The 24092-nt window shown below is 53.6% G+C and overlaps 1 protein-coding gene across 1 annotated transcript; it reads right to left on the reverse strand.

Moving 5' to 3' along the window:
• Positions 1-5: 5 nt before the first annotated feature.
• Positions 6-22513, reverse strand: DUOX2 (dual oxidase 2). The gene is made up of 34 exons (XM_058847226.1): positions 22387-22513; positions 18557-18648; positions 17758-17841; positions 15854-16018; positions 15042-15229; positions 13835-14036; positions 13113-13279; positions 12970-13030; positions 12751-12847; positions 12461-12548; positions 12005-12107; positions 11686-11849; positions 11050-11216; positions 10772-10890; positions 9865-10002; positions 9527-9640; positions 8721-8923; positions 8348-8533; positions 7698-7923; positions 6990-7083; positions 6599-6774; positions 6279-6348; positions 5723-5818; positions 4809-4987; positions 3678-3908; positions 3391-3490; positions 3232-3281; positions 2974-3101; positions 2612-2765; positions 2247-2479; positions 1935-2093; positions 1580-1735; positions 1267-1395; positions 6-833 (listed from the first exon to the last, which is right to left on the reverse strand). The coding sequence occupies exons 1-34, from the start codon at positions 22395-22397 to the stop codon at positions 711-713; spliced, it is 4653 nt and encodes a 1550-aa protein (XP_058703209.1). The 5' UTR covers positions 22398-22513; the 3' UTR covers positions 6-710.
• Between the last annotated feature and the right edge of the window lie 1579 nt (positions 22514-24092).

Raw genomic sequence — 24092 nt, forward strand, 5'->3', positions numbered from 1 at the left:
TTTATTTGAGCTTAACCACAGCCTGCAAAAGCAGCAGTGATGCAAAGCCAGGCATTACTTAAACAAGCACTACTGATCCCTGGTCAAAGGACTATGACACTGCTGGAAGAAGCCAATGCAAACCCAGCTAAGGCCCTATGCAAACCCAAGGAAGGCAAAAGCCGACACTGAAGAGTATGTGAGGAAAGCTGTTTCAAGGAGAGGGATAGCAGGGAGCTCGCTGGCTCCTCACCCCATCTGTTCACCACATGGGTCTTGGAACAAAGTGCTGTGAGTTCAGATTGTGCAGGCACCAAGCTGTTCCTCAAAGCTGGTCAGAGACATTCCCTGAGTCCTTCAGCAGAGCACAAGCTCTGTCTTGTGTGATTAAGGTGGCAGAGCTGGGATTAACTCAGAGTGAGTTTTCTGGATTGGGACACACCAGCGTTACCCTGGGTGTGGGGCTGCAGGGATGTGTGGATGGTAGCAGGATGTCCTGGGCTCAGGGGTTCACACAGGAGCCATGCAGTGCTAGGATGGCAAGGCTTTACTACCACACCACTCTCTGCTCTGCAGTCTCAGTATTCCTGCAGTGTTCAGCTGTGCATGGCTTTCACCTGGGGACGGTGGTGGGTGGGAGCCCGGGACCATGGCTGCTTGAAGTGTTGCTGCTAGGTGCTGGGGTGAAAAAATGCAGCTGCAGCCAGAGGGTGGAACAGTGTGAGGAAGGGTCAGAAATTCTCATAGTGATGTGCAAAGTAGGTCTGGTCCTTCTTGTTCATCTGCCGGCAAGCCTGCTCCACACTCTTTGTCATCCCGGGCGGGCCGCAGCTGAACACCCCGATCTTCTGCACCTGGGGAAGGAGGGAGCCAAAGGGGTCAGACTGCAGCACCAGGTCTCCCTGCAGTCCAGCCCCTCTTGATCGCTTGCTCTCTGACAGCTTCGGCCATGGATGCTAGCTGAGCAGTCGTTCTCAGCCTCCAGAGGCTTTTGGGGAAGTTGTCACATTCCCATGGAGCTGCCAGAGCCATGGAGGAGGGATGGGAGCCCCCCAGCTCTGGCCACTGGTTGCAGCCAGGGTCCTGCAATAGCAGGAGGAGTTTGGCTGGTATAGGGCAGGCATTGCTGACTCTTGCAGCTCCGCCTGGCTCCAGAGGGAAAACGGGATTCATTCCCCATCCACTCTGTTCTTGGTGCAAATGCCACTGAGGTCTCCAGGACCTTGGGATCAGTCCTCCACAATGGCCAGTGGGTGCACCTGCTCCTGTCCCCAACCAGACACTGACCTCAGGGTGCACCTCCTGCAGTGAGCTGAAAAAGGGTACGAAAGGAGGGCGCCCAAAGTGGGTGATGGAGCGCAGCCCTGTGAACAGGCTCTTGTTCAGCACCTTCTGGAAGTGCCGCTCACAGATGTACTGAAAGAGACATTGGTGCATGTCAGACGGCCCAGCATGGCCTGGCATGGCCCGGCACGGCCTGGCCCGGCCCAGCCCAGCACGGCCCAGCACGGCCTGGCATGGCCCAGCATGGCCCAGCATGGCCTGGCATGGCCTGGCATGGCATGGCCTGGCATCCTTCCCGTTGGATGTGCAGGCTCACCAGCATGGTGGTGCGCAGGTCGAACTTCTCGGCCAGCTGTGTGATGTAGATGTGCACAGAAACCAAGTTGTTCTTGTCCGATTCTTCCACCTCCCGGATGATGTCAGTCAGCCACTCAAACTGCCGCTGTGTGCGCGTCACCCAGATGAAGTAGATCTGTGGCACAGTGGAATGAGGCCCAGAGCGGGGCCATCATCTTTATGAATGCCCATGGACTCCACGGAGGATTTTACCCCCAAAGAGGCCAGCAGCCGCAGTAGGCATCTCAGAATCACAGAATTAATTAGGTTGGAAAAGACCCCTGAGATCATCGAGTCCAGCCTCTTAGGGGGGCTTGTCTTTCAGATACTCTTACCTTCTTACACTGCAGCTTGGAGTTTATCGATGACTTGAAGACCAGGTCCTTGAGAATGGATGCGAAGGGTGTCACCCCAATGCCTCCTCCCACCAGCACTGACACCTCAAACTTGTTCCACTCCTGGTGGCCCTCCCCAAAGGGCCCATCCAGGTACAGCTGGAAGGGAGTCAGTTGTTAGCAGAAGTCTCTGCTTGCCCAGCTCGTGGAAACCCTCAGGGCTGGAGAAGCGCCTTGGACTTGGCACAACCCATTGCCGAGAGGCTCTTGGGCTCAGATGTCCCCATGGGTGACATCCTGTGCAGGGCTCACCTTGGGCAGTGTGCCAAGGAGGGCCAGGTTCTTGGGAGAGTAGAGTTCCCGCAGACGGGTAGTCCAGGGCCCGACGGCGCGGATGTGCAGGCTCAGTGTGTCGTCGTGCGGAGCCGAGGTCAGCGTGAAGGGGTGGTACTCGCTGGTGCCTAGGGCCACGCAGGCGATGCGCACCCACTGCCCAGACTTGTAGTCAAAGTCCTGTGGCCGCTGGAACTGCAGGTGGGTGACACCTGTGGGGAAATGGGGGAGGCGGCTCCATTAGGTTGGAGATGTCGAGGAGTCGATGTTTCCACATCGCTACAGCCCCTGATGTGGGGAGCCTGGGCTGGGCTGGTGCTGTGTGGCCAGGGATGTTGTGGTACCTGAGGGCAGGAGCTCAGCTTTCACCACACTGATCTCCACCTTCTTCCTGCTCAGGCTGTGCAGCTTGTCCGCACTGTAGATGAGAGCTGGGATGATGAAGTAGATGTAGAAACGGGGCTGCTGGATCAGTGCGTAGCTGCCGTGGATGATGACCTGGGCAGGAAGCAGAACGCTTTAGCGAGGTGAATCATCACCCCAGGGGTGATTTTGTTGCAGCTCAACAGCAATGGGGAGCCAGGACTGGGGCTACCATCTCCCTTGGGACTATCCCAAGCTATTCCATCTCATCAGCTGCACTGACTTGACCTAGAGGCCTGCAGCACGTTGGCACCATCCCTCCCTTCCGTCCCAAATCCCTTACCAGGATGTAGAGCAGCACGTAGAGGTGGTGAGTGATCCAAAAGCCCTGAAAGCTGACGTGCCGGAAGTGGTGGGTGGCAAACACATACATCACAGCAAGGACCACGAGCAGCAGCACTCCTGTCATGCCTGTGAGAAGAAGAGTTGGGAGGCCCTGTGGGAGAGAACAGGGCAGCCCCACAGGGGCACTAACTGGACTGGGCAGAGGGCTGCCCATCCTGGTCACAGGTGTGCAGGTCTGCCTGCTAGGTGTTCTCACCTGGAACAGTCTGGAAGAACCACCAGTAATACTTCTGTGGCAGCTGTGACCTGGAGAAGGACAAGAGATTGCACCACAGAGAGACAAGAATGGTTTCCATTTTTATTTCTGCCCGTGCCCAGGACACCCTTTCTGGACTCTGCTTCAAATTCCACCTACCCATCATCTGTGAAGACGTTGGAGAAGAGGCAGGACAGCACACTGAGAGGTGTGACTGAGAAGATGTAGACATTCACTATGTGACCTGCAGTGTGGAGCACTGTAAGAGACAAAAACATGGAGAAAAAAGCATCACTTGATGTGGATAGAGATGTGTCAGACTCTGCTGATGTCCCCAGGGACCCGGAGATTCCTCCTCTTCTGCAGCACAAGGCATCTATGTCTCTGCAAGGTCTTTAAGCTTCTGCCTGCTCCTGCCCACCCACAGTCCCCAGCAGCCCACCCACCTGAGAAAATCAGGGCTGCCATGGCAATCCAGCGGTGGAAGTCGACGGCAGCATCGAAGGGGATGTAGTGATTGAGGAAGGTCTCCCGCAGGACGGTGATGAGGTTGCGGCACATGGTCAGCAGGATGTAGGAGTACATGAAGGAGATGGAGGCAGCCGATCCCCGGGAGATGATGATCCCCACGAAGGTGGTCTGTGCAATTCCAGTGCTGGGGGATGCAAAGGCGTAGTCTGGGGAGAGAGAGGAGCGGCTGTCATGTGCCCAGTGCTGAGGGTCATGACCCTTCCTGCAACAAGGGGACAGCCACCTGTGTGGCTCCCCACAAACAGGGATGGGTTTGTGTGGGGAAAGGGGCACAGTGACCCAGAACTGCTGGGTGACAGGGCGTCCTTGCAGATCCAGGGAGGAGAACGTTCCCCTGGGAATCTTCACCTTGGCCTCAGTTGGGGAATCCAATATAAGGGGTATCCATAAACTGGAAAGAGACCAATGGAGACCACCAGGATGGGTGGGAGCTGGACATCATAGAGATGTCTGTGTAAGGGAAATGGGCTTGTTCAGGCAGGAGGAGATGGGTCAGGGAAGCTGGCTGTCTGCAGCCATTTCATGGGAGCACAGAGCAAGTCTTTCTCAGGAGTGCACAGTGGAAGGATGTGAGACAAGAGCATGAGTTTCACTGTAGAAAATTCAGGTTTGAATCCTTGAAACTCTCCAAAGGGAGGATGGTCAAAAACCAGCACAGGCTGGTGGAGTCACCAGCCTTGGAACTCTTCACATCTCCTCTAGATAAGACTTTCAGCAGCCTCATTCAGCTTTGGAAAAGGGCATTGGACCAGACCCTTCCAGAGATATCTTCCAATCTCAGCGATCCTTTGGGGACCCTCAGTCCATGGGAGGACTGACACCATTGCCCAAAGTTGTGCTGGGCAAGTTTTTATCACACCCCAGGCAACTACCAGCTTTGAGGCATGAAGGCCAGGCCCCCCACAGTGAGGCTGGGTGGGCACTCACAGTAGTGAGTAAGCTACTCACAGTAGGCTACTCACGGTAGGCTACTCACGGTAGGCTACTCACAGTAGGCTACTCACGGTAGGCTACTCACGGTAGGCTACTCACAGTAGGCTACTCACAGTAGGCTCTCTCGGCAAAGACGCCAGTGGTGATGGCAGAGAAGAGGATGACACAGACAATATGGCGCCGGTAATTCTCAACAAAGCGCTTGAACTCCTGGATCTTTTGCTGGACTCTGTTCCTCTCATATCTCCTCCGTTGTGCTTCTGTGTACAGATGCAGCTGGTACTGGTTTGCCCTGGCAAATACAGGAGTGCTGGTCACCACCAGGTTTCCCTGGCAAGGAATGTCTCAGGGCCCAGGTCTGGGTTTCTTCTCAAAGTAGTGACGGGGGTGACCTGAAGAGCACACCATCAGAGGGTGACCTTAGATCAGCCTGCCCTGCAATGCCTTCAGAAGTTAGCAAATGTAGAGGCAGCGACTCACAAATGAAATTGTAGATGAGAACTGCAAAAGAAAATTTCATAGTAATATTCAACCATCAAAAATTATCCACAAAAGGGGCATTTCCTTAATTGGTTCAATTAAGGCAAACCAAGCTATTCTGGCCATCAATAACAACAGCTGAACTGCTTCCTTGAATAAATACTTGCTGCTGCCACAGCAGGGAGGACCAAATTCTCTCGTGCAGCTCTTGTAGGCAGCCCAGGTGAACCAGCAGCAGCCCAGGAAGCAGAGGAGTGCAGGCAGGAACTGTCAGACCAGACTTCTCTCTAAAAACCACTATGCCAACCTCTGGAGTTGGCCACTTCATTTGTTTGGGTGGTTTTTTTTTTGTAGAGGCACATCACCCAGACCCAGCTACGGCACTGTCCTGCCAAAATGGGGCTGTTTCTGTAGCTCCCTGGCCAATGAGTGCCTCCTTGGAGCAGCACCATTTGACTGGAGGGCTACCCAGTCTGACACGGAGATATGAGAAACAGCAAAGAGGATGAGCCCAAGCCTCAGAAGCACAGCCAGTGAGGAGACTCACTTTCTTCCCGGTCTCTTCCTCAGTTCTTGGCCTTTCTGCTCCATGTAGTGACTCACAGTGTCCAGATTTGGGTCTTTCTTCTCCTCTGAGATGTTTCTGTGGAAATAGAGCTATGTCTAGCCCAAAGCTCTATTTGCCAGAAGTGCTTGTCAAAATTTCCCCCTTTTCTCCACTCCTCATCTCAGGCTTGGCTGGGAACATGTCCAGCTCTTTTCCACAACCCTGCCTGCATTAACTTCAGTGTCACATGGTCTGGATTCACCCCAAGATAACCCCTCCCTGTGAAGAGCAACACAGGACTCCCATCTCCACACAGAGGATGCAGCAGGGCCCTGCAGGAGGGAATTCCTCCCTTCTGGCTGTGCCTGGGGAGGAGGACAGCAGCCCCACTGCAGCGCCCAGCATGCAGTTCCTACCCATTCCCCAGCGCTTTGAGTTCCAACATCCAACATCCCAGTGTGGGAGCCTTTGTTGGAAGGCTTGGGATGAAGGATGGATGTGGGCCAGGGCAGCAAGAGAAGGAATAGCAACAGTGACACTAAGGAAGGGAGCTTACCCTCTGGGCTCTTTCTTTTTTATGAAGGAGGCAGAGTTGTGCAGGTTTTGCTTGAACACCTCAGGGACACCTTTGAGGGGACAAAAGGACAATTCAGAAGCCATTCAGAGGTGCAAGACAAAGTTCAGGAATCTCCTGTGGGCAGGGAAAAGCTCTGAACTGACCCAAACATGTCATACACGAAGCAATAGCTGATGCCCCTGTACTGAAGATGAGGTGGGGAGATTGATGGGCCAGCATTAGAGAGCTACCTATTGGGTGCTGCCCATTGCCTCCAGCCTTGCAGGACCTGGGGTGTCCCAGTGCTCATGCCCACTGACCTTTGACACAGAGCTGGGTGAACCGCAGCTCGCTGTCGTGGTCCCGCAGCATGTAGTGGAAATTCTCCCACGTCAGCTCATCCCTGTCCTGAAACCCCGAGGCCCGGAACATGGACTCGGTCACCTGCTCCGCCTGCTCTCTTGACAGGCAGTTGTTGGAGATCTCAATGAAGGACCTGGAGCAAGGAGGCGAGATGGGAACACCAGCTGAACCCCTCAAACAACACAGAGCAGAGTCCCAGAGTCCCAGAGCAGCTTCATGGGAGAAACAGACTCTTGGTTGCAAGTGTTGAGTCCATGGTCTTCATGCAGCCTGAAGCAGAGGCTGGGACCTGCTTCTGAACACATCTATAAACATTGTGAAGACATTAGGAGAGAGGAGGAAGAGTACCTCAGCATCCTCAGAAACTCCTCCTTGGAGAGGAATCCATTCTCATCAATGTCATACATCCTGAACATCACCTTGGACTTTTCCTCTGGGGACCCTGGTAGGGAGAGGAAGAGGCAAAGTATGAACAAGATCCTATTTTCATCAACAAAGGTGCTTTCATATGTTGTTTTTGAGTATTTCATATGTTGTTTTCACTGCAGCAGTGAAGCCTCACCCTTCCACTTGACTGTCTCAAGTGCAAGATGAAATACTGGGTAGACACACATTCTTCCTTGTGCATTATTTTTCAAGGTCAGAGTGTGCTTTTGCAGAGCAATGATTTTTCTGGGAGTTGTTTTGGTTGAATCTGGCATTCAACACCTCCACCTATGAATCCACTGTTCCAGTGACCATTTAGGGGGAATCAGATATCAGACACACTTGCTATCATCTCTCAAGTGCAGGATGCACAGTCCCTTCAGGAGAAAGGGCAGACATGTCTGTGGTGGTGGAAGACAGCTCCCTTTGTCTTCCAGAAAACACAACTACGTGTTGTCATGCCCATATCCCAAGCTGAAGCTGTCCTGAGTGAAGGAAATTTTAATCTGTAGCAGCATCTACATCAACATCAGGTTGGCCTGCCGGGTGAATCTTGTCCTCCACTCTGATAGAGCCTAGAAACAAGTCCTAGGGCAGCAGATGGAGGCATTAACCAGCTCCAGATCCCACCTTTCATGAAGACCACCAAGATGTCCAGGAACTCCCGGAAGGAGATGTAGCCATTGCCATCTTTGTCAGCCAGGGAGAACATGGAATCCACAAACATGGAGTGGTCTTTGAGCCCCAGGGCTTCAGCAAACTCAGCCCTGCTCAGCTCACACGTAAGAGACTCCTTTGCCTTCTGTGGAGATTCAAATCTGAGCTCCCCAGCATCAGATCTGTCGATTTCCAGCACCTGCAGGTTGTGTCCCACAAAAGAAATGCTGTGAGTGATGGCAGAGCAGAAGGCTGGTGTTTTCTTTCTGACCTATTGCACAAACATTGGTGGCTCCCTGGCACAAAACTCACGGCAGATACTGTGGAGAAAGTCCCGCGTCTCTCCTACACCATGTGACTTCTCACACTCCATGCAACTGACCACTCTGGGGACCTGTTACATCACCCAACAGTCTTTTTGCCACTTTAGACATTTGTATCACTGCAGCAAATCCCCTTTTGTCTTCTGCAAAGGAAAATATCCCTCGGTCCTGGAAGTATGGGCAGCTTCCTTGTGTGTGGCTTACCAGCTCTTACAGAGAGCACCAGCCCCAGTGTTCATTGCTTAATCAATAGAGGAAAACCTTCCCCCACACATCAGGGCTTGCTACACCTCTACACACCTGAGCAAACAGGTGCCTGAAAAAAGTCTCCAGAATTTGTTTTCTCTGCCGCTGGGTGACCGCCCGTTTCATCAGGCTCTGCTCCTTCATCTCATACAGATGCAGGTCAAATCTGCTCTCCTTCAAGTAGTCTCCTAGCTTCCCAACAAAGATGGTCCTCTCAGCCTCCTCATTGAAGAGCAGCACCTGCAAAGGACCCACAGACTGGCTGTAACCATCAGAGTCTCAGCTCCATGGTATTTGCTGGAGCCAGTGGTTCTCAGGAGGCCACAACCTCCCTTCAAGGACTTACACTGCTTCCAGTGCCACCAGCTGGGTGGTGCAGGGGGCCGTGGAGGGTCTAGGGGAAGGTGTCATAACCCATGGTACTTACCAGGTCATACTCCTTGGGGCTCTTCAGGAGCAGAGCTTTGTTCCCTTTGTTGTTGGAGAGGATCACCTCCACTTTCTGGTGGGCTTTCAGGTTGATGCTCCGGAGCACAGACCCTCTGCTATCCAGTACTTTGAGCACTTTGTCATCTTGGAGCTGAATGTAGACAGGAGAGTTGTCTGTCTTGGGCCCATGCCACTCCATGGCTGGTGGGAGAGAGCACAGGACTCAGATGGAAAGGTTCCTACTCATCTCAGAACCTCCTTCACCAAGAGGCCATTTGAGAGTGATTTCATGACTAGCCATATCTTAAAGGAATGGTGATGGTCTCCTAACTGCAGAGCTCAAGCACACGGATGCAGGAGTACAGACTATGGATCAGGGAGGCAGGACTTTTCCAGTATGCAGAGCAAGGAGATACTGTCCCTGTCCTGGAACTGCTGGTGCAATTGCTCTACACAGGTTTCCTTCAGGCAAGGTGTGATCTGGGGAGGATTGGAATTACGGGAATTAGGACGACTCAGGTTGGAAGGGACTCAGGTTGTAAGGGTATCTTGCCCAACCTCCTGCCCAAAGTAGGACCAGCCACAGATCAGTCTGCTCAATGCTTTATCTGGTCAGGTCTAGGATAGGATGGGCTACCAGGTTCTCAGGGCTCCCTGTTCCATTGCTTGACTATGCTCCTGAGGAAACAGCTCCTCCTTCCATCCCATGTGGGTATAAGCCCCAGGCCCAGTCCTGCCTCAGTGGGTGCCCTGACTGCAGCAGCAGCACCAGCTGCCACAGCAGGGTTGATGGTGCCACCTTACCGTGTGTGGCCTTGCCAGACACCTCCCTGTGCACAATGGTGCTCTGCTTCCCCTGCAGCTTCTTGAAATCTCTCTTGCGAAGAGCAGCAACAACCCAGGCCACAAACAGAGTCACTGGGGACACACAGGAGAGGGAGGCATGAGAGATCACAAAGCTCCTTTCCCCTTTTGGCTCCCTCCTGGGGCCCAAGGACCCTGCCAGCTCAAGCACCTCAATAGTGACCGGGACTCAGCAGCTCCTGCTGGGAGGTGCTTTGTCCATGGGCACTCAGCCCCTTTCTCTGGTGGAGAGGAGGAGGAGGAGAAGACTGACAGGAAGAAGAAACAGAGTGACAAACCCAGGGGCAGGCAGCAGAGGACAACGATGATGATCCCGAAGCCTGCACCACTGCCTGCAAAGTAGTCCAGCACCATCATGGGCGTGCAGCTGGCCAGGTGTTGAGCTGTCAGCTGCTGGGGCTGGGGGCACGGGTCCCCTGCAGGGGCAAACAGGCTGTGAGTGTCACAGGCCTCATACTCAGCTCACCTGAACCACCCCCAGGAACCTCTGCATCAAGATGTTGATGGGGTTCATGGCTGAGTGACCCAGCACTGCAGAATTGGGGTGCTTGATTTAAACTCCAGATCTAGGGGATGTCAGCCTTTGGGTTTGGGCTCAACCTTTGCCTGCCACAGCAAACCAAGCACAGAACTGGACTCAAGAGCTCTGGAGGTTCAGCACCATCACCTCTCCTGTTGGGATGGGCTGACCAAGAGGCACCCTGGGCCACAGCAAACTGGGGCTCAGAGCCTCTGCTCATCTGGATGCTGCAAATCCAGGGAGTCCTCCTGGTGTGGTTACAAGGAAGGCACACCAAGGGAACAAGAGCAGCTTGCAAGGTCTGGAATGTTGCCAGAATGAATGAAATGCTTACAGTAAATGGGAAGAGTGTGGCAAGATTCCAAGAGGAAAAGGCATTATGCCAAACAGTAATGTGCATTTTCCCCTTGGGGTCATCCCTGCACCTCAGCCCTCTTTCAACATCTGCATCATGCATCAACGTCTTGCTCACAAGCAACCCTTGCACTTTGTGCCCATTTTGCTGGTTTAGGGTCATAGCAGGTGTGAGGCTTGAGAAAGCCCAAACCTGATGTGCTCCCTGTGTCATTTACTCACCAGCTGTGTCACTGGGATGACTCTGTCTTCCTTGCTGCCTTGCTAGGGCCATTCCCTCCCCGTGCCCTCCCATTGCACGGTGCACTCACCCTGTCTCCAAACAAACACGTGGGGCTGGAGATCTGTGGATTTGGCAGAGGTGACAGAGGTCAGGACGCTGTGAAAGGTGGTGTTACGGATCTCCCTGATTTCCTTCTCTGTGAACAGCCTGAGGAAAGGGATGTGGAGATGAGTGGTTGCACCAGGAATCACTGACCAGCAACAGGAGGGAACTGAGGAAGCTGGAGGATGCTTTTTCCTCCAGCCTCAGTTTTCACGTGTTACTGGGGTTTGCAGAGCAGCTGCCAGCCAGGGACAAAGCCATTACCCATTCTTGGTGTTTTCGAACCAAAACCTGTCGCCATCACGCAGGCGCACAAACTGTTCCAGGATGATGGTAGAGAAGAGGGAGCCCTCAGCCTCCAGCATGCCTCCAGGGAGCATCTCCAGCCCAGCCACGTTGTTGGCATACAGGGCAGCGACCTTCTGCAGGACCTGGTGAGAAACCCCCACCACACATCTGTGAGCACAGGGAATTCTGCCAGGGCATCGGAAAGTGTTGGCAAGCCTTAGGAGATGTAAGGAGTGTGCATTTCCCAGGAATCACACCCATCTGTGGGCTGGGAGGTTGCTGAGCCTCACACAGCCTTGAGCTCATGGCTTGAACTTGAGCAATTGGGCATCACTCCCAGAGCATCTCAGCTCTAGGATGAGCAGAGTGCCCGGTGGCAGGGGAGTGCAGCACTGGGGCAGGATGGTTTATTCATGCCATGTAATTATGCAGTTACCCCAATGCAAGAATGAAAATTACACAGTTACCCCCCTGTGGGCATGAAAATCAGCCAGGGCAGGACATGCACTCATCTCCCTCCTCCTGTGATGCTGCAGAATTCAGTTCCTGCCTGGAATGTCCCATCATCCTTTGGCCCACATACATTCCTTGCCCAGACCAGTTCCCTGTTACCTGTGGCTCCAGGTGTGGGGCAAAGTTTGACCAGTTTTGGAGAGGTTTCAACCCAAAATGCTGCCGCACTTGGTTATAGGTTGGCAGGCCAAGGTCTCGCCCGCGCTGGAGCCAGCTGGCCACGTGGTCGGTGCGGGAGTACCTCAGGGGCCCGTACCAGTAATCTGTGGGTGGACATGCCTCATGTGTCCTGCAGCTCTCGGCACCTCCATTGGAAAGGCTGAAGCTCCAGCGTGTGCCTGGGTGCTGATGGAGGAGGCAATGGCCCTGCCTCCCCACCCTGCCCCAGCACAGCCTCGGGCACAGCTGCTGTACAGACCTTGGAGATCTTCCACCACAATGTTGTCCTCCCGCTCTGCTACCTGTGAGCTCATCCCCAGCAGGAGGTTGTCCACATCTTCTGCCTGCTGCAGCGTGGGGCTCTGAGAGGCATGGGAGGAGCAAGTGTTTCCTCTTGCATGAGGGAGGACAGGAAGCAGCCCCACAGCCCTGAACTGGTGCCCCCAGGGGTGCTGACTTCATGGCCTAGGGGAATCGGGGACCTCTTCCAGGCTCATTTCCTCCACATCAGGTCGGCCTTGAGGTCTGAGCCTGACTCAGCCGAAGTCTGGGGGTGCTAGACAGGGAGGATCTCTCACCCCTTGTCTGGCTGTCATGCTGTGCAGCCAATTTCCCTTACAGACCCCTGTGGAATGCCCCATAGCACAGAGCAAGGGAAGAAGCCCCCTGACCAGCCTGCCACATCCTCAGGACCTCCGTGCTCCCTCCCCTGTACCTCTCTGCTCCAGTAGCTGTTGCAGAGCCTCACTGCTGGGAATGAGCCACCTGAGACAGAAACGTTCTGGAACCGGCACTTGGTGTCTCTGGAAGAACAGAGAAGGATTGAAGCCACAGCCCTGAGCCAGGGCTGCCTGGAGCTGTCAGGGCTCGGCTGCCTCAGCCGAGGGCAGGACAGGGGAAGGGACAGAGACCATCCCAACAAAGACCACTGCCAGTCACCAAGCCAGCCTGGGCATCCCCTCCCCTCACACTTGTAGTCCCTTAGTCCCACCAGGCTGCTCCTACCTCTTGTAAACACCTGGAGGCACCATGGTGGCCAGGAACTGCCCTGCAGCCGCCATGAACTCTGGAGAGAGGCTGGGGTCCAGGTGCTGCTGGTAACCTGTGGGGCAGTAGCCAGGCTGGAGAGAAAAGGGGCCGAAGTCCCTCCCCCCTCCCCAGCCAGAAGCTCCCCTGGCCCCCCTACCCCTGGTTCCAACACTCCATTGCCCGCCTCCCCCTCACCTCGGTACTCCGGGACCCGTGTGCCCAGCAGGGTTGGCAGCCACTCGTACAGAACAATGCTCTGGGGAACAGAAGCTGGGTCAGGGCCAGGACTGTGCAAGGTGTTGGGAGTCCCAGCAGAGCTGGGGAGCCCCATCCCTCACCTGGAAAGTGGCGATGACCCTCTTGCGGGTGTGCTGGAAGAGATCCTCATCGGACCAGGCAGGATGCTTCTGGGCCAGTGCTGTGGCTAGGTGGTTGTGGTACCGAAACCAGACAATGCTCTCGGCCTGCAGGAAGGGGTTCTCATTCCCCCAAGCACTCCCCAGGTCTGCAAGAGCCACCACGACCATCAGTGGGGGATGTGACCACTGGGTCTAGCTTTGCCTGTGGCTGGGGGAGCACACTGAGCCCTGCTGATCCAGCCCAGGGTCCCCTTGTGGCCTCGCCCTTCCCTCCTCCCCAGGCAGACCAGCAACCTGGGCAACCTGGGCAACCTGGGCAACCTGGGCAAGTGAAAAGCAGCACCAGGCCCCCAGCATGGACCAAATGTTGGGCAGCTGAGAAATTCAAAGCAATCTGAGTGGGTTTGTGTCAGCAGCAGCCCTTTTCCCCAGAGGAGTGCAGCTGGGATCAGAGTTGGTCTCTCACTGCTGCCTGGGCATGTGGCCTCTGCAGTTCCTGGCATGTCCTTGCTGGGGCTCAAATCTTCCTCCCCCTTGGGAAGCTGCCTACTCTCCTACAGCCCCCCTGACCCACATTCCTGCCTCCCTGCATCTTTCACCATTTCCCCTTTCCCGGGCTCCACTCTGGGCTCAGCTCCAGGGACCTCCTGCTCCCCCTGCTCCCAGTCAGGGAAGAAAAACTATTGGAACGCCACCATTACCGTAGATCCCTTGGAGACCTCCCTGTCCCGTGGACGGATCCAGTGCCTTCCACATGGGAACCCTCCCATCTGTCTGCCTCGGGAGGCTGCTGCTGGGCCCTGCTGCCAGCTGTCCCCCCAGGAAACTCCTCAGGGCATCGCTCCAGGAGTGTGAGGGACCGTAGATGGAGCTACCGTCCAGCCAGCCTGTCATCCCGTTGGTCTAGGGCAGGCACAGGGAAGAGGCATTAACAGCTGCCAGGATTTCACTGGAAAGGTGTAAAAGAGAGGTCTGGAAAGTCCAAGTCTGTCCCTTTTGTTCTTGAAAAGCAGTCTTCTTTTACCCTATTTTAACAAGAGCTCTCAGGAAGCAAATAAATGCACAGACAATCTGTGCAAACTTCAGGAATTAGTGCCAGGTAGAGGAAAAGACCAGGTACAGGCTTTTCAAAAGCACATCTGGGATTGTTTTTCCCCCAATTATTTTGACAATGCCCAGAAGCAGAGTCTGTGAGTCCCCATGTAGACTGGAAGAGTTTTATAACCCATCTCTGGGGAAGCTGGGAACACCGGAGCTGTCCCCTCTGACCTCGCAGCAGAAAGTCCCACTGTCCTGGCAGCATGATGAGTATCTCCACTGCCAAACGTTTGCATGGAAACATACTTTTTATTCTGAAAACATGCCGGAGTTTTTTAAGCTTTTAAATGTTGATAAAAACATGTCTTTCTAAACTAGTCTCTTCAGGGTTTGTCATGTGAAAGGTTCAGGGGGGTATTTCACTTCAGTGATTTTGGCTGGGAAGATCTCCAGCATGAAAGAAACCTGCGGAGCACAAGCAGAACAACAAAATCCAGACAAACTGGGGGAAAACCTGGATTTATTTTCCAAAGTGACTGAAATTCAGAGGAGCACTGCAATTTTGTGATACACTATTAAAGACAGGACTTGGTGCCTAAAACAATGTGAGATAATTAACTGACCTGATTACCTTTTCTTTGTCCAGGAAATGCTTTGATCTTGGGCAATCACTAGTGTTGCTCAATGCAAAACTTGGAAGTTGACTTTGGATTCGTTTCACTGTCTCAAACACTTGAGAGATGTACCTTTTTAGGGGCATAGCAGTGCTCTCATTTTATTTTTGCCAATTATCTTGGTTGCTACAGACCCTGATGGTGAGTGAGGAAGAACTTAGCCAGAGGGGCAGAGAGCAGAGGGAAGCACACCCACCTGTTCCCGGGGGTTGTTGGGACTCTGCCCCGTCCCTGCTGCCCAGCAGCTGCGCTGGAAGGGCAGCACCACATCTCCAGTGCCGGCAGGGTCAAACACCGGGTCTCCAGGTGGGATGTAGATGTTAAGGAACTCAGCAGGGCAGCCGGGTTTCTCTGTCTCCATGATGTCCAAGAGCACATGGAAACCTGACACCAAACCCTGGTCAGCAGCTGCCAGGACTGCAGCCAGCACCTGGAGCAGGACCCCAGCGAGGGCAGCTCTAGGCAGGCTGAGGGGACCATCATGTGCAGCAAGGGTGGCCCAGGCCAGGTTGAACAGGGCTTGAAGAAACCTGGCCTAGTGGAACAAGATGACCATTGAGGTCCCTTCCAACCCAAACATTCTGGGGTTCTACGATTTTCCAGGGACAAACATCCCCCTGCCTGGAGACCTAAGACTCCACTGAGCTCCTGGGAGACAGAAAAAACTGCTCCAGCTTGCAGCAGTTCAGCCCAACATGGCTCTTACTGGATCTTTCTGGTGTTTTTGAAATGGGGCATCCCCACTGCTAAAAGAAAAAAGAAAGTTCCCAGCTGACAAGTACCAGTACTTGGGACAACCAGCAAAGGTCCCCAAAAATCCACATGAGCTCTCCTAGCTGGACAGTGCTGTGGTAAAGCCGTAGCCAAGGCTTTGTGGCTCTGATCTCCCCACGTGGATCTGCTGTGGAGGGCTGGCTGAGGAGCACTCCCATGAGTGTGTGAGACAAACCAACATTTTTCCACCCAAACCACCATGTTTTCCAGTCGGTGTGGGGCCCCAGGTCTTACCAAAGAAGACAGCCAGCACAGTTGTGTTCCTTCTGGAGGGCAGTCCCGAGGGTCCCCGCGCCACCGCCCGGCTCAGCTGGCGAGCGTTGGGCACACGGGGCTCCTGCAGCGCCTGGTAGACACCGTCGGCGTAGTTGGCTGGCAGGAGTCGCAGCAGCCTGGCTCCTGCAGCACCAAAAAAGACAGAATGGGTTCTGTGGCACCCAGAGGGAGGCATGGCTGGAGTGGGATGCACGGATGTGGGTCCCAGGAGACAGCGAGGGGATAGCACAGGTCCTTAGAGTGGCCAAGAACATGCGAGTTTTGGTGTCAGCACCCAAAACCTCTTGCAACACTTTGATCAGTACTCTTAAAACCAGGAGGGATCCTCTATCCTCCATCTTCTTCTCTTCCAGTTGTCTTGTCTGTGTGCCATCCCTGTTGCCTCCTGGGGGTCTGGGGTGCTGCTCCAGTGGGTAACTGGAGCAATGCTAAGCAGCTGTCCCATGTTGACTGTGCAATCCTACAAAAGTGTAGGTCCCCAGGGGATCTACGGTAATGGTGGTGTTCCAATAGTTTTTCTTCCCTGACTGGGAGCAGGGGGAGCAGGAGGTCCCTGAAGCTGAGCCCAGAGTGGAGCCCGGGAAAGGGGAAAGGGTGAAAGATGCAGGGAGGCAGGAATGTGGGTCAGGGGGGCTGTAGGAGAGTAGGCAGCTTCCCAAGGGGGAGGAAGATTTGAGCCCCAGCAAGGACATGCCAGGAACTGCAGAGGCCACATGCCCAGGCAGCAATGCCAGCACCACAGGGAATAGGAGAGGGAACAGCCAGAGAGGCAGCGAGACAAGTGTGAAGATGAGAGATAAACACCCTGATTTTGCACTCACTGCTGGTCCCAAAACTGAAAAGCCCAGAGGCAGGAGGTCATTTCTCACTGATTTTGAAAAGCTTGTCACCAGTGTGGTGGGCTCCACTTACTGGAGCTCCCCAGAACTGGGGGAAAGCCTGAATTCCTGCCTTAGTTTGTGGCTCAGTTTCCATATGTTGGTTTCCAAAAGTTAAGGTCTGATCTGTCTGCTATAGAAGAGGAAGACCTGATCTGCCAGGGCTGTTTTTTCCTGTCAGGCTTTGAAGTTACCAAAGGCTGGTAACACACTTGTCTTGTGGAAGAGCCCTTTGGACTGAGAGGAAGCTGTGCAGCTTCCACTGCAGCTTGTGCCAGTGTGTCACCAGAGCAGTGACCAACCTGGGCTGCCAGAAATGATGATTCAGAATCTTCAGTGTTTTGAATAAGACCCTGCCTGGTCTGTCCTGCTCCCTGGCTCAGGGACATCTAGAGCTGAGCCTATGGGCTGTCTGTAGGCACAAGGAAACAGTTCACCAATGGCACAAGGAAATCCCAAATGCCTCTCCCAGTACCAAGCAGTGCATGGTATCAGCTCTCTGCAGGGCAGGAAATCAATAGGTCAGCATGCCTGGATCAGGAACTCTTCTGCCTTGAGCTGAATCCTGGTTGAGATGCATTTGGCTAAAGATGATTTTTTGCAGCTCTGGGATCCCTGAACATCACAGAAACACCTGGTGAAAAGAGCTGGGTCCTCCTCGCCTTGGATATTCTGAGTGATCTCACGAAGGCACAGCCTTGCTCTGGGGCTGATCCAGCATGACCTGCAGATTGTGCTGGGCAGCAGCAAAATGTGGCACTGCCCAGCCAAGGGCTGTCTGGCCCCTCCACACAGCTCCACATGGCTCTCAGGTGCATTTAGGGAGCACTGAGGGCCACGGGAGGTGCCTTTGTCCACTGACCTGCCTGGTTCAGGCTCAGGTCAGAGAAAGGTTTCTGTCTCAGCCACAAAGCAAGTCAGATGCCCGAGGGGCAGCTCTCCTGGCCACATCCCGCTGTTCCCAGCCCGAGGCCGGGCACTCACCCACGGAGCCGTGGCTGTGGTGCAGCAGGTTGTTGTACCAGCCATCGTAGCGCTGCACCTCCCACCAGATGCTCTCCTGGGCTCCTGGAAGAGACAAGACCCACTTCATGAGCAGCCAGCAAAAGGCATGAAACAGGCATCACAGCTAGAGAACTATAGTTACATTGTGATCTGTTCCCATATTTCTTCTGAAACTTCCCAAATATGCAGTTTTTTAGACAAGTTTTGCACTCCTTTTGAGGGACAATAGCTAAAATTAGAAAATCATGCTTGTGATCCTGATGTCCCCAGATCAATTTGTGGCCACCACCACCAGTCTAATCCCAAAAGACATTCCTTTTCTCCTTCTCTCTCACTGGATCAGAAACCTCTCTTTACTTCTGGCTTCTACAATGTCCATGTGAGTCAAGGGAAGACTTGGCACTTTTGCATCAGCACCTGCCTTATTTCCTTCATGTTAATTTTTATTACTTTTACTTTTTACTTTGTTAATACTAGCAAGGACTTCCAGTTTCAGCTTACAAGCTGTCTATTCAGCTGCCATCAGATAGCCTCTCAACCTGCACTTTGCTCCAATTTTTTCTTATCTCCTCACAAACTGCATCATAGAATGATAGAATTTGTGTTGGAAGGGACCATAACCATCACCTAGTTCCATTCACCCTGCCATGGGCAGAGACACCTTCCACCAGATCAGGTTGCTCTGATATGATGTCTTGTGGGTCAGAGGAAATTCCCCTGAGGGGCATCAGCTACCCAGGATCTCCCCTGGGGTTCCCTTCCCCAAAATCACACTTACTCCCCAAGGTCCACATTCCCAGCAGAACCACAACCAAACTCAACATCACTGCTGCAGGTTGCGTTGGCCACTGGGTCTTTGGAGGCAGCAACCTGCAAATGGAGAGGAGAAGGAGGGAGCTGGAGGTGGGCTGTTCCCAGAGGCTGGAAACATGGAAAGACCAAAACCTCAGCTCCTTGTGTGCTGCTGGGTAAAACCTTGCTGCTGCCATCACCCATCAGCAGTGTCTCCTGATCTGGGCTCTGGGAAGTTGACAGGAGTCATGTTAGAGCCCATGATCTGGGGAAAGTCCTGTCAGGATGTGTCAGCTGACGTGAGAACACCTTTCTGCTGGTGTATCCCCCTTACAGACTCACAGCTCTTCATCTAGCTGTGTCTGCTCTGGTACAGAAAGCCTTCATTACGGAAACTGGCACATTCAAGCTGAAATTTTTTCCTGCATTGACCCATCCAAGCAAATGCAGCTGGGAATATAATGGAAAAGCCTTAGCACACAGACATCCCAAAGTGTGTGAGTACTGCAGACAAGACAACTTGATCCTCTCTGTGCTAACCTGATGGCCATCCCTCCTGACCAGCCTTTCTCATGATGTTTTACCACCTCCCTTTCCACAAAAGCCCTGGATCCAGAGCAGATTTCATCACCGGGAGTTGAACATTTAAAATCCCAGGCAACACCTGGCAGAAGAGAGGGATTCTGAAATTGTGAGGGTTCTGAATTGTGAAGTGATTTAGAGTCACAAATGTGACAATTCCACCTACCAATGGCTTTCCAGGCACAGAAATGCCAAACCTGAATTGAACTCCAAGACAGGGTTTTCCACCAAATCTGTCTCTTTGCCCCTGTTTCAGTGTGTATCCAAAGATCAGCACTACCTCAGGAGAGCTGCGCTGCCAAGAGATGCAGCAATGTGCAGGTTTCAGCTTTTCCTACACCGCTCTGTCACATCCAAATTAATGGTTTTAATTTTTTTTCATTATTTTAATTAGAACTCAAATAAAATCTGGATTTGGAAAGGCTTACATATTACCGGCAGCTCTGTAGGTTTTATTTTTGATTTACTGAGAATTGCAGTGGGGATTTTTCACCTATAACTCCCAATGGTAAAAACTGCAAAACATGAGTTCATGTTGCACTGTCTGCTTGGAAAACAAAGCTGTCTGAGACTTAAATATTATAATTTGCACTTACATTAATTACATTCATGAATCTAAGCACTCATCACCAGGCTGTGAGCAGAGTATGCAACCTGTGGTCAGTTCTTCTGCCTGAGATTCCTGTACTCGTGGTCTTTTGCATTAGAAAAGAAGTTGTGTCTCAAGAAGTGACATTTCTGTGCTCCTTGACCATCACAACAGCTCTTCCATCCCACATCCTTTCAGCTCACAGCCCTGTGCTGAACGTGCTCTGGTGGATGTGAGATTTACCTGGCGCAGCTGCTGGAAGCTGGAGGCTCTGTGAGCCCCATTCCGTACAGAACATGGAAGTTTGGCTAATGGTGACACATGGAGATGCCTGTGACCCCTGGCAGGAGTGACAGAGCACTGTCACCATCACCACACGGGACTGGGACTCTCCTGAAAGCTGCCCCTGTGGAAAGAGCCCCTTCCCTGAGCACCGGCAGCAGCAGCTGACTCGTGCGGAGAGGTCCACATGGCCTCCGGTGCTGTGAAAGTGAGGCACAGCTGGAGACCCCAGAGACACAGCTGGAGACCATGGAGACACAGCTGGAGACCCCAGAGACACAGCTGGAGACCCCGGAGACACAGCTGGAGACCCCAGAGACACAGCTGGAGACCCCGGAGACACAGCTGGAGACCATGGAGACACAGCTGGAGACCCCAGAGACACAGCTGGAGACCATGGAGACACAGCTGGAGACCCCAGAGACACAGCTGGAGACCCCTGAAACACAGCTGGATTTATCTCCTCCTGACTCAGATTCTACAGCTGAACCCCCATCCAGAGCGAGGTCTGAAGGTGCCACAGGAAGCGGCTCAGGAGACACGGAGCAAAGCCAAGGCTCAAAGCACATCACCACAGCCACAGCACAGATTGTCTCCCCCTTCACCCTGGGTCTTCTCATACAGTTTCAGCAGAACAAGTGTTTTAAAATTCCTTCTGTCACTGAGCACACCTTCCTTGTCCTCAGGTACGGGAATTACTCTTGTCCCAAGCCATGAGATGAGATGCCAGTTCTCGTGAACCCTTTGTCTCCTTAGCCCCAGAAATTAAAATCTATTTATTGCCTTATCAATCCAAGACAGTGAAGGTTTTCCAGTCTGGATCATGGCCAATGTGGCACAGTAACTGTGGTGACCTTGCAGACTGACCTTGGAAGCCCATGGTGCAGCTTGCTGAGGGAAAGCTTGGCAAGTGTGAATTATTTCCACAGCCCTGTCAAGCTTTCCAGGAATATTGTAATGCTGAGCCCTCCCGACTCTGCTTTTCCACAGATTCCCTGTGCCACCTTTGGAAACTCATTCCCTCCCACTGCATCTAGTGATATTGTCAGCCTTGTGTTCTCCCATCAGAGAGGATCCCTGTGCCCTGTCAAAGCCTGGAGTTTCACACCCCTCCAAAAACCATTTGTCAGATAGAGCAAACTCACAGAGCAAGGCTCCCCTGTTCCACCTGATCCCAGCAGATCTGGCTCCCCTAAAGTTAGGGCTTCATCTTCCAAGAGTCTCCTGGGCTCTCCCCAGAGCCACAGGTCACCCGGGATCGTGGAACACACCAGCATCCTGGGAGAGCATCAGCCCCATGGCAGTACCTAGGTGTGGTCCCCCAGAGGACGGCAGATCCAAGGCATTCCAGAAGTCTGGAGCCTCACCCCCATGGTCCTCGTTGAGTCACAGCTAATTTCTATCCCTTGCCAGATCTGCTGGGGCACACCTGGAGGCTGCTACCTTCCCTCCCACACCAGTCAGTCCTGGGCTTTTAGAACGGGCTACACTTCCCCAGCCTTGGATGGCAGAGTATCCCAGAGTGTGCACACGCACAATCCATGGGCAATCCGCACTCGGGGAGGAGAGGTGTCCCCGGCTTCTCCCTGGGCCCCAGAGCACAGCAGGGACTCTGTCCCCTGGAGGAGTGTGAGGGCTCTGTGCCTGTGCCGGTGTCCCGTCCCCACGCAGGGATTCGCTCTGTGCCGGGGTGTGCTCGGCTCCACCGCTCCCTGCAGGTGAGGACCCGCACGGTCCCACACCTCTCCAGAGCCCTCCATCCCCCAGGACGTGCTGTGAGAGGCACGGTGGGTTCTGCCCGACCCCCTCCATCCCCCGGCCACCGCCCCGGCCCAGAGTTTCCCTCAGCAGGAGAAGGAGCAGCAGCTCTGTCCCCTCCAGCAGTGACAACAGATCCCCCCGCGGGGAACAGCGAGCGTGGCCCTGGAACCGCGGCCCCGAGCGGGGCTGAGGGGGCCACGCTGGGTCCCTGTCCTGCAGCTCCCACACCAAACACCAAACACGAACACGCTGGGTCCCTGTCCTGCAGCTCCCACACCAAACACCAAACACGAACACGCTGGGTCCCGGTCCCGGTCCCGCGGAGCCGCCCCACCCAGGCGGGCAGGACCGCGAGCGGTCCCGGTCCCTCAGACATCCCTCCCATCCCGGTCCCGGTCCCGGTCCCGGTCCCTCAGACATCCCTCCCAGCCCGGTCCCAGTCCCGGTCCCTCAGACATCCCTCCCAGCCCGGTCCCGGTCCCGGTCCCTCAGACATCCCTCCCAGCCCTGTCCCGGTCCCTCCGACACAGCCACACCGCGGAGTTTGAGCGTCCTCAATCCTTCGGCTCCCCCCGGAGCACGGGGGGCTAGGACACGCGTACCCCCAGTCCATCTATCTCCCTTTCCTGCACGCCAGAAGGGACACGAGTGCCCTCGATTCCTTGGAGCCCCCAGACGTGTCCCGGTGCCCCCGTTAGGCAGCGGCAGCGGTGTCCCGGTGTCCCCCGGTGCCCCCGGGTCTCAGCTGGAGCGGCGCTGCGGGGCCGGACGGAGCAGGAGGAGGAGGAGGAGGAGGAGGAGGAGGAGGAGGAGGAGGAGGAGGAGGAGGAGGAGGAGGAGGAGGAGGAGAAGGAGGTGGAGGAGGTGGAGGAGGTGGAGGTAGCTGGTGGGAGGGGGCATCCCCCCCTGCCCGCCCCGGCTCGCAGGGACTGCGAGAGGAGGATGTTTCCCATCTGCAGCCAGCCCTCGGTTTCTGATATTCCGCCCTGTTATGGGGTCAGGGAAGTGCAGCGAGGTTGCCCCCTCGCCCCTCTTTCCCCACCTGGGAGTTGCAGTTCTGATGATTCCGTTTTTCCAGGACACGGGAATTTTTTTTTTATTATTATTTTCTCCCCAATGGAAAATACCGACCTGCAGCCCCGAGTAACCCAGCTAGGATTGCTACTGGCTCTGCCGCCGGGAGCTTTTGGCTGAGCAGCTCCAAAAATTCCTTTTACCTCGATTCATTCTGGAGCAGGAAAATGGAGATTCTGTAATGAGAAACTTCTGGTGTTTGGGCGACCTTTCTGCCTCCTTTGTTTTTCTCTCCTCCAAGTCCAGAATATTTAAAAATATAAGATTAAATTGTCTGTTTCTGCTGAGCTGTTGATCCTTCCTTGAAGAAGCTTCCAGTTTTTACCCCCTCCATACATTGACAGAGGGAACCACAGGGGCTCTAAGGTCACAGCAATGCTTCAGTGTGGAGGATGCTTTCCAAGGTGCAACAAGCTCAGTTTCTTGTGCCATGAGCTGTAGAAATCACTTTTCCACTTGAAAGCTGCAAAAATACCAAAAAGCTGCAAAAATGCCTGAAGGGCAGTCAAGGGAGAAGGATGGGCAGACAGCAAGAATTGTTTCCCTGGAAATTCCCAGTGAAACAAGTCTGAGTGTAGAGAAATGCAAAGCGTACAGAAATGCAAACATCCCCTGGTGTTGGCTGAGAGCTAAATTTAGATTTAACAAGACTGCATTCTCCGTGTTATGTTCTGGTTTTTAATTCTTTTAAACTCTGAAGAGTTGTGGCTTTGTGAATACAGACTTGGAAATCTTTCCTGCTTCATTGCATCTCATAGGAAATTTGGGCAAAGATACCAGGCAACGAGTGGAATTCAGCATTATGATTGAATCTGTTCTAAGTTAAACTATTAATTAACTAACTAAATTAATAATTTATTATAATATATATAATAGGTTAAAATATTAATTTATTGCTTTTCTTGCAGCAGCTCTGACTGTTCTGTGGGCACTTTTGCTGGACTTCAGTAGCATTAAGAAACAGCTACAGCTCCTGCTTGCCAGGTAATCATGGCACTTGAAGGCTGCTTTTCTCCGGGTTTGGCTTTCCAAGGAAATAACACAAAGCTGTTACAGCAAAATAGCCCCAAAGAAGATTTGTAAAAGCACACGACAGCTCTGTTAGTCTGTAGCAATCAGGCTAAATTCAGGTCCAGAGCCATTGTAAAATCCCAGTCTCCATTCCACTCTTTCCTGTTATTTTCTGGGTTACTAGGCAGAAGGTTATTCTCCAATCAAATATTGCTTTCTGCAT

This window comes from Poecile atricapillus, chromosome 11 (genome assembly GCF_030490865.1).
Source record: "Poecile atricapillus isolate bPoeAtr1 chromosome 11, bPoeAtr1.hap1, whole genome shotgun sequence".
Lineage (NCBI taxonomy): Eukaryota > Metazoa > Chordata > Aves > Passeriformes > Paridae > Poecile > Poecile atricapillus.

Excerpts from the sequence above, each read along its gene's own strand:
- DUOX2 (XM_058847226.1), bottom strand. Across the intron at positions 6,349-6,598 it reads CACCCAGCTCTGTGTCAAAG|GTGTCCCTGAGGTGTTCAAG; the intron begins GTCAGTGGGCAT and ends GTCCCCTCAAAG. Across the intron at positions 1,396-1,579 it reads ACCTGCGCACCACCATGCTG|TACATCTGTGAGCGGCACTT; the intron begins GTGAGCCTGCAC and ends TGTCTCTTTCAG.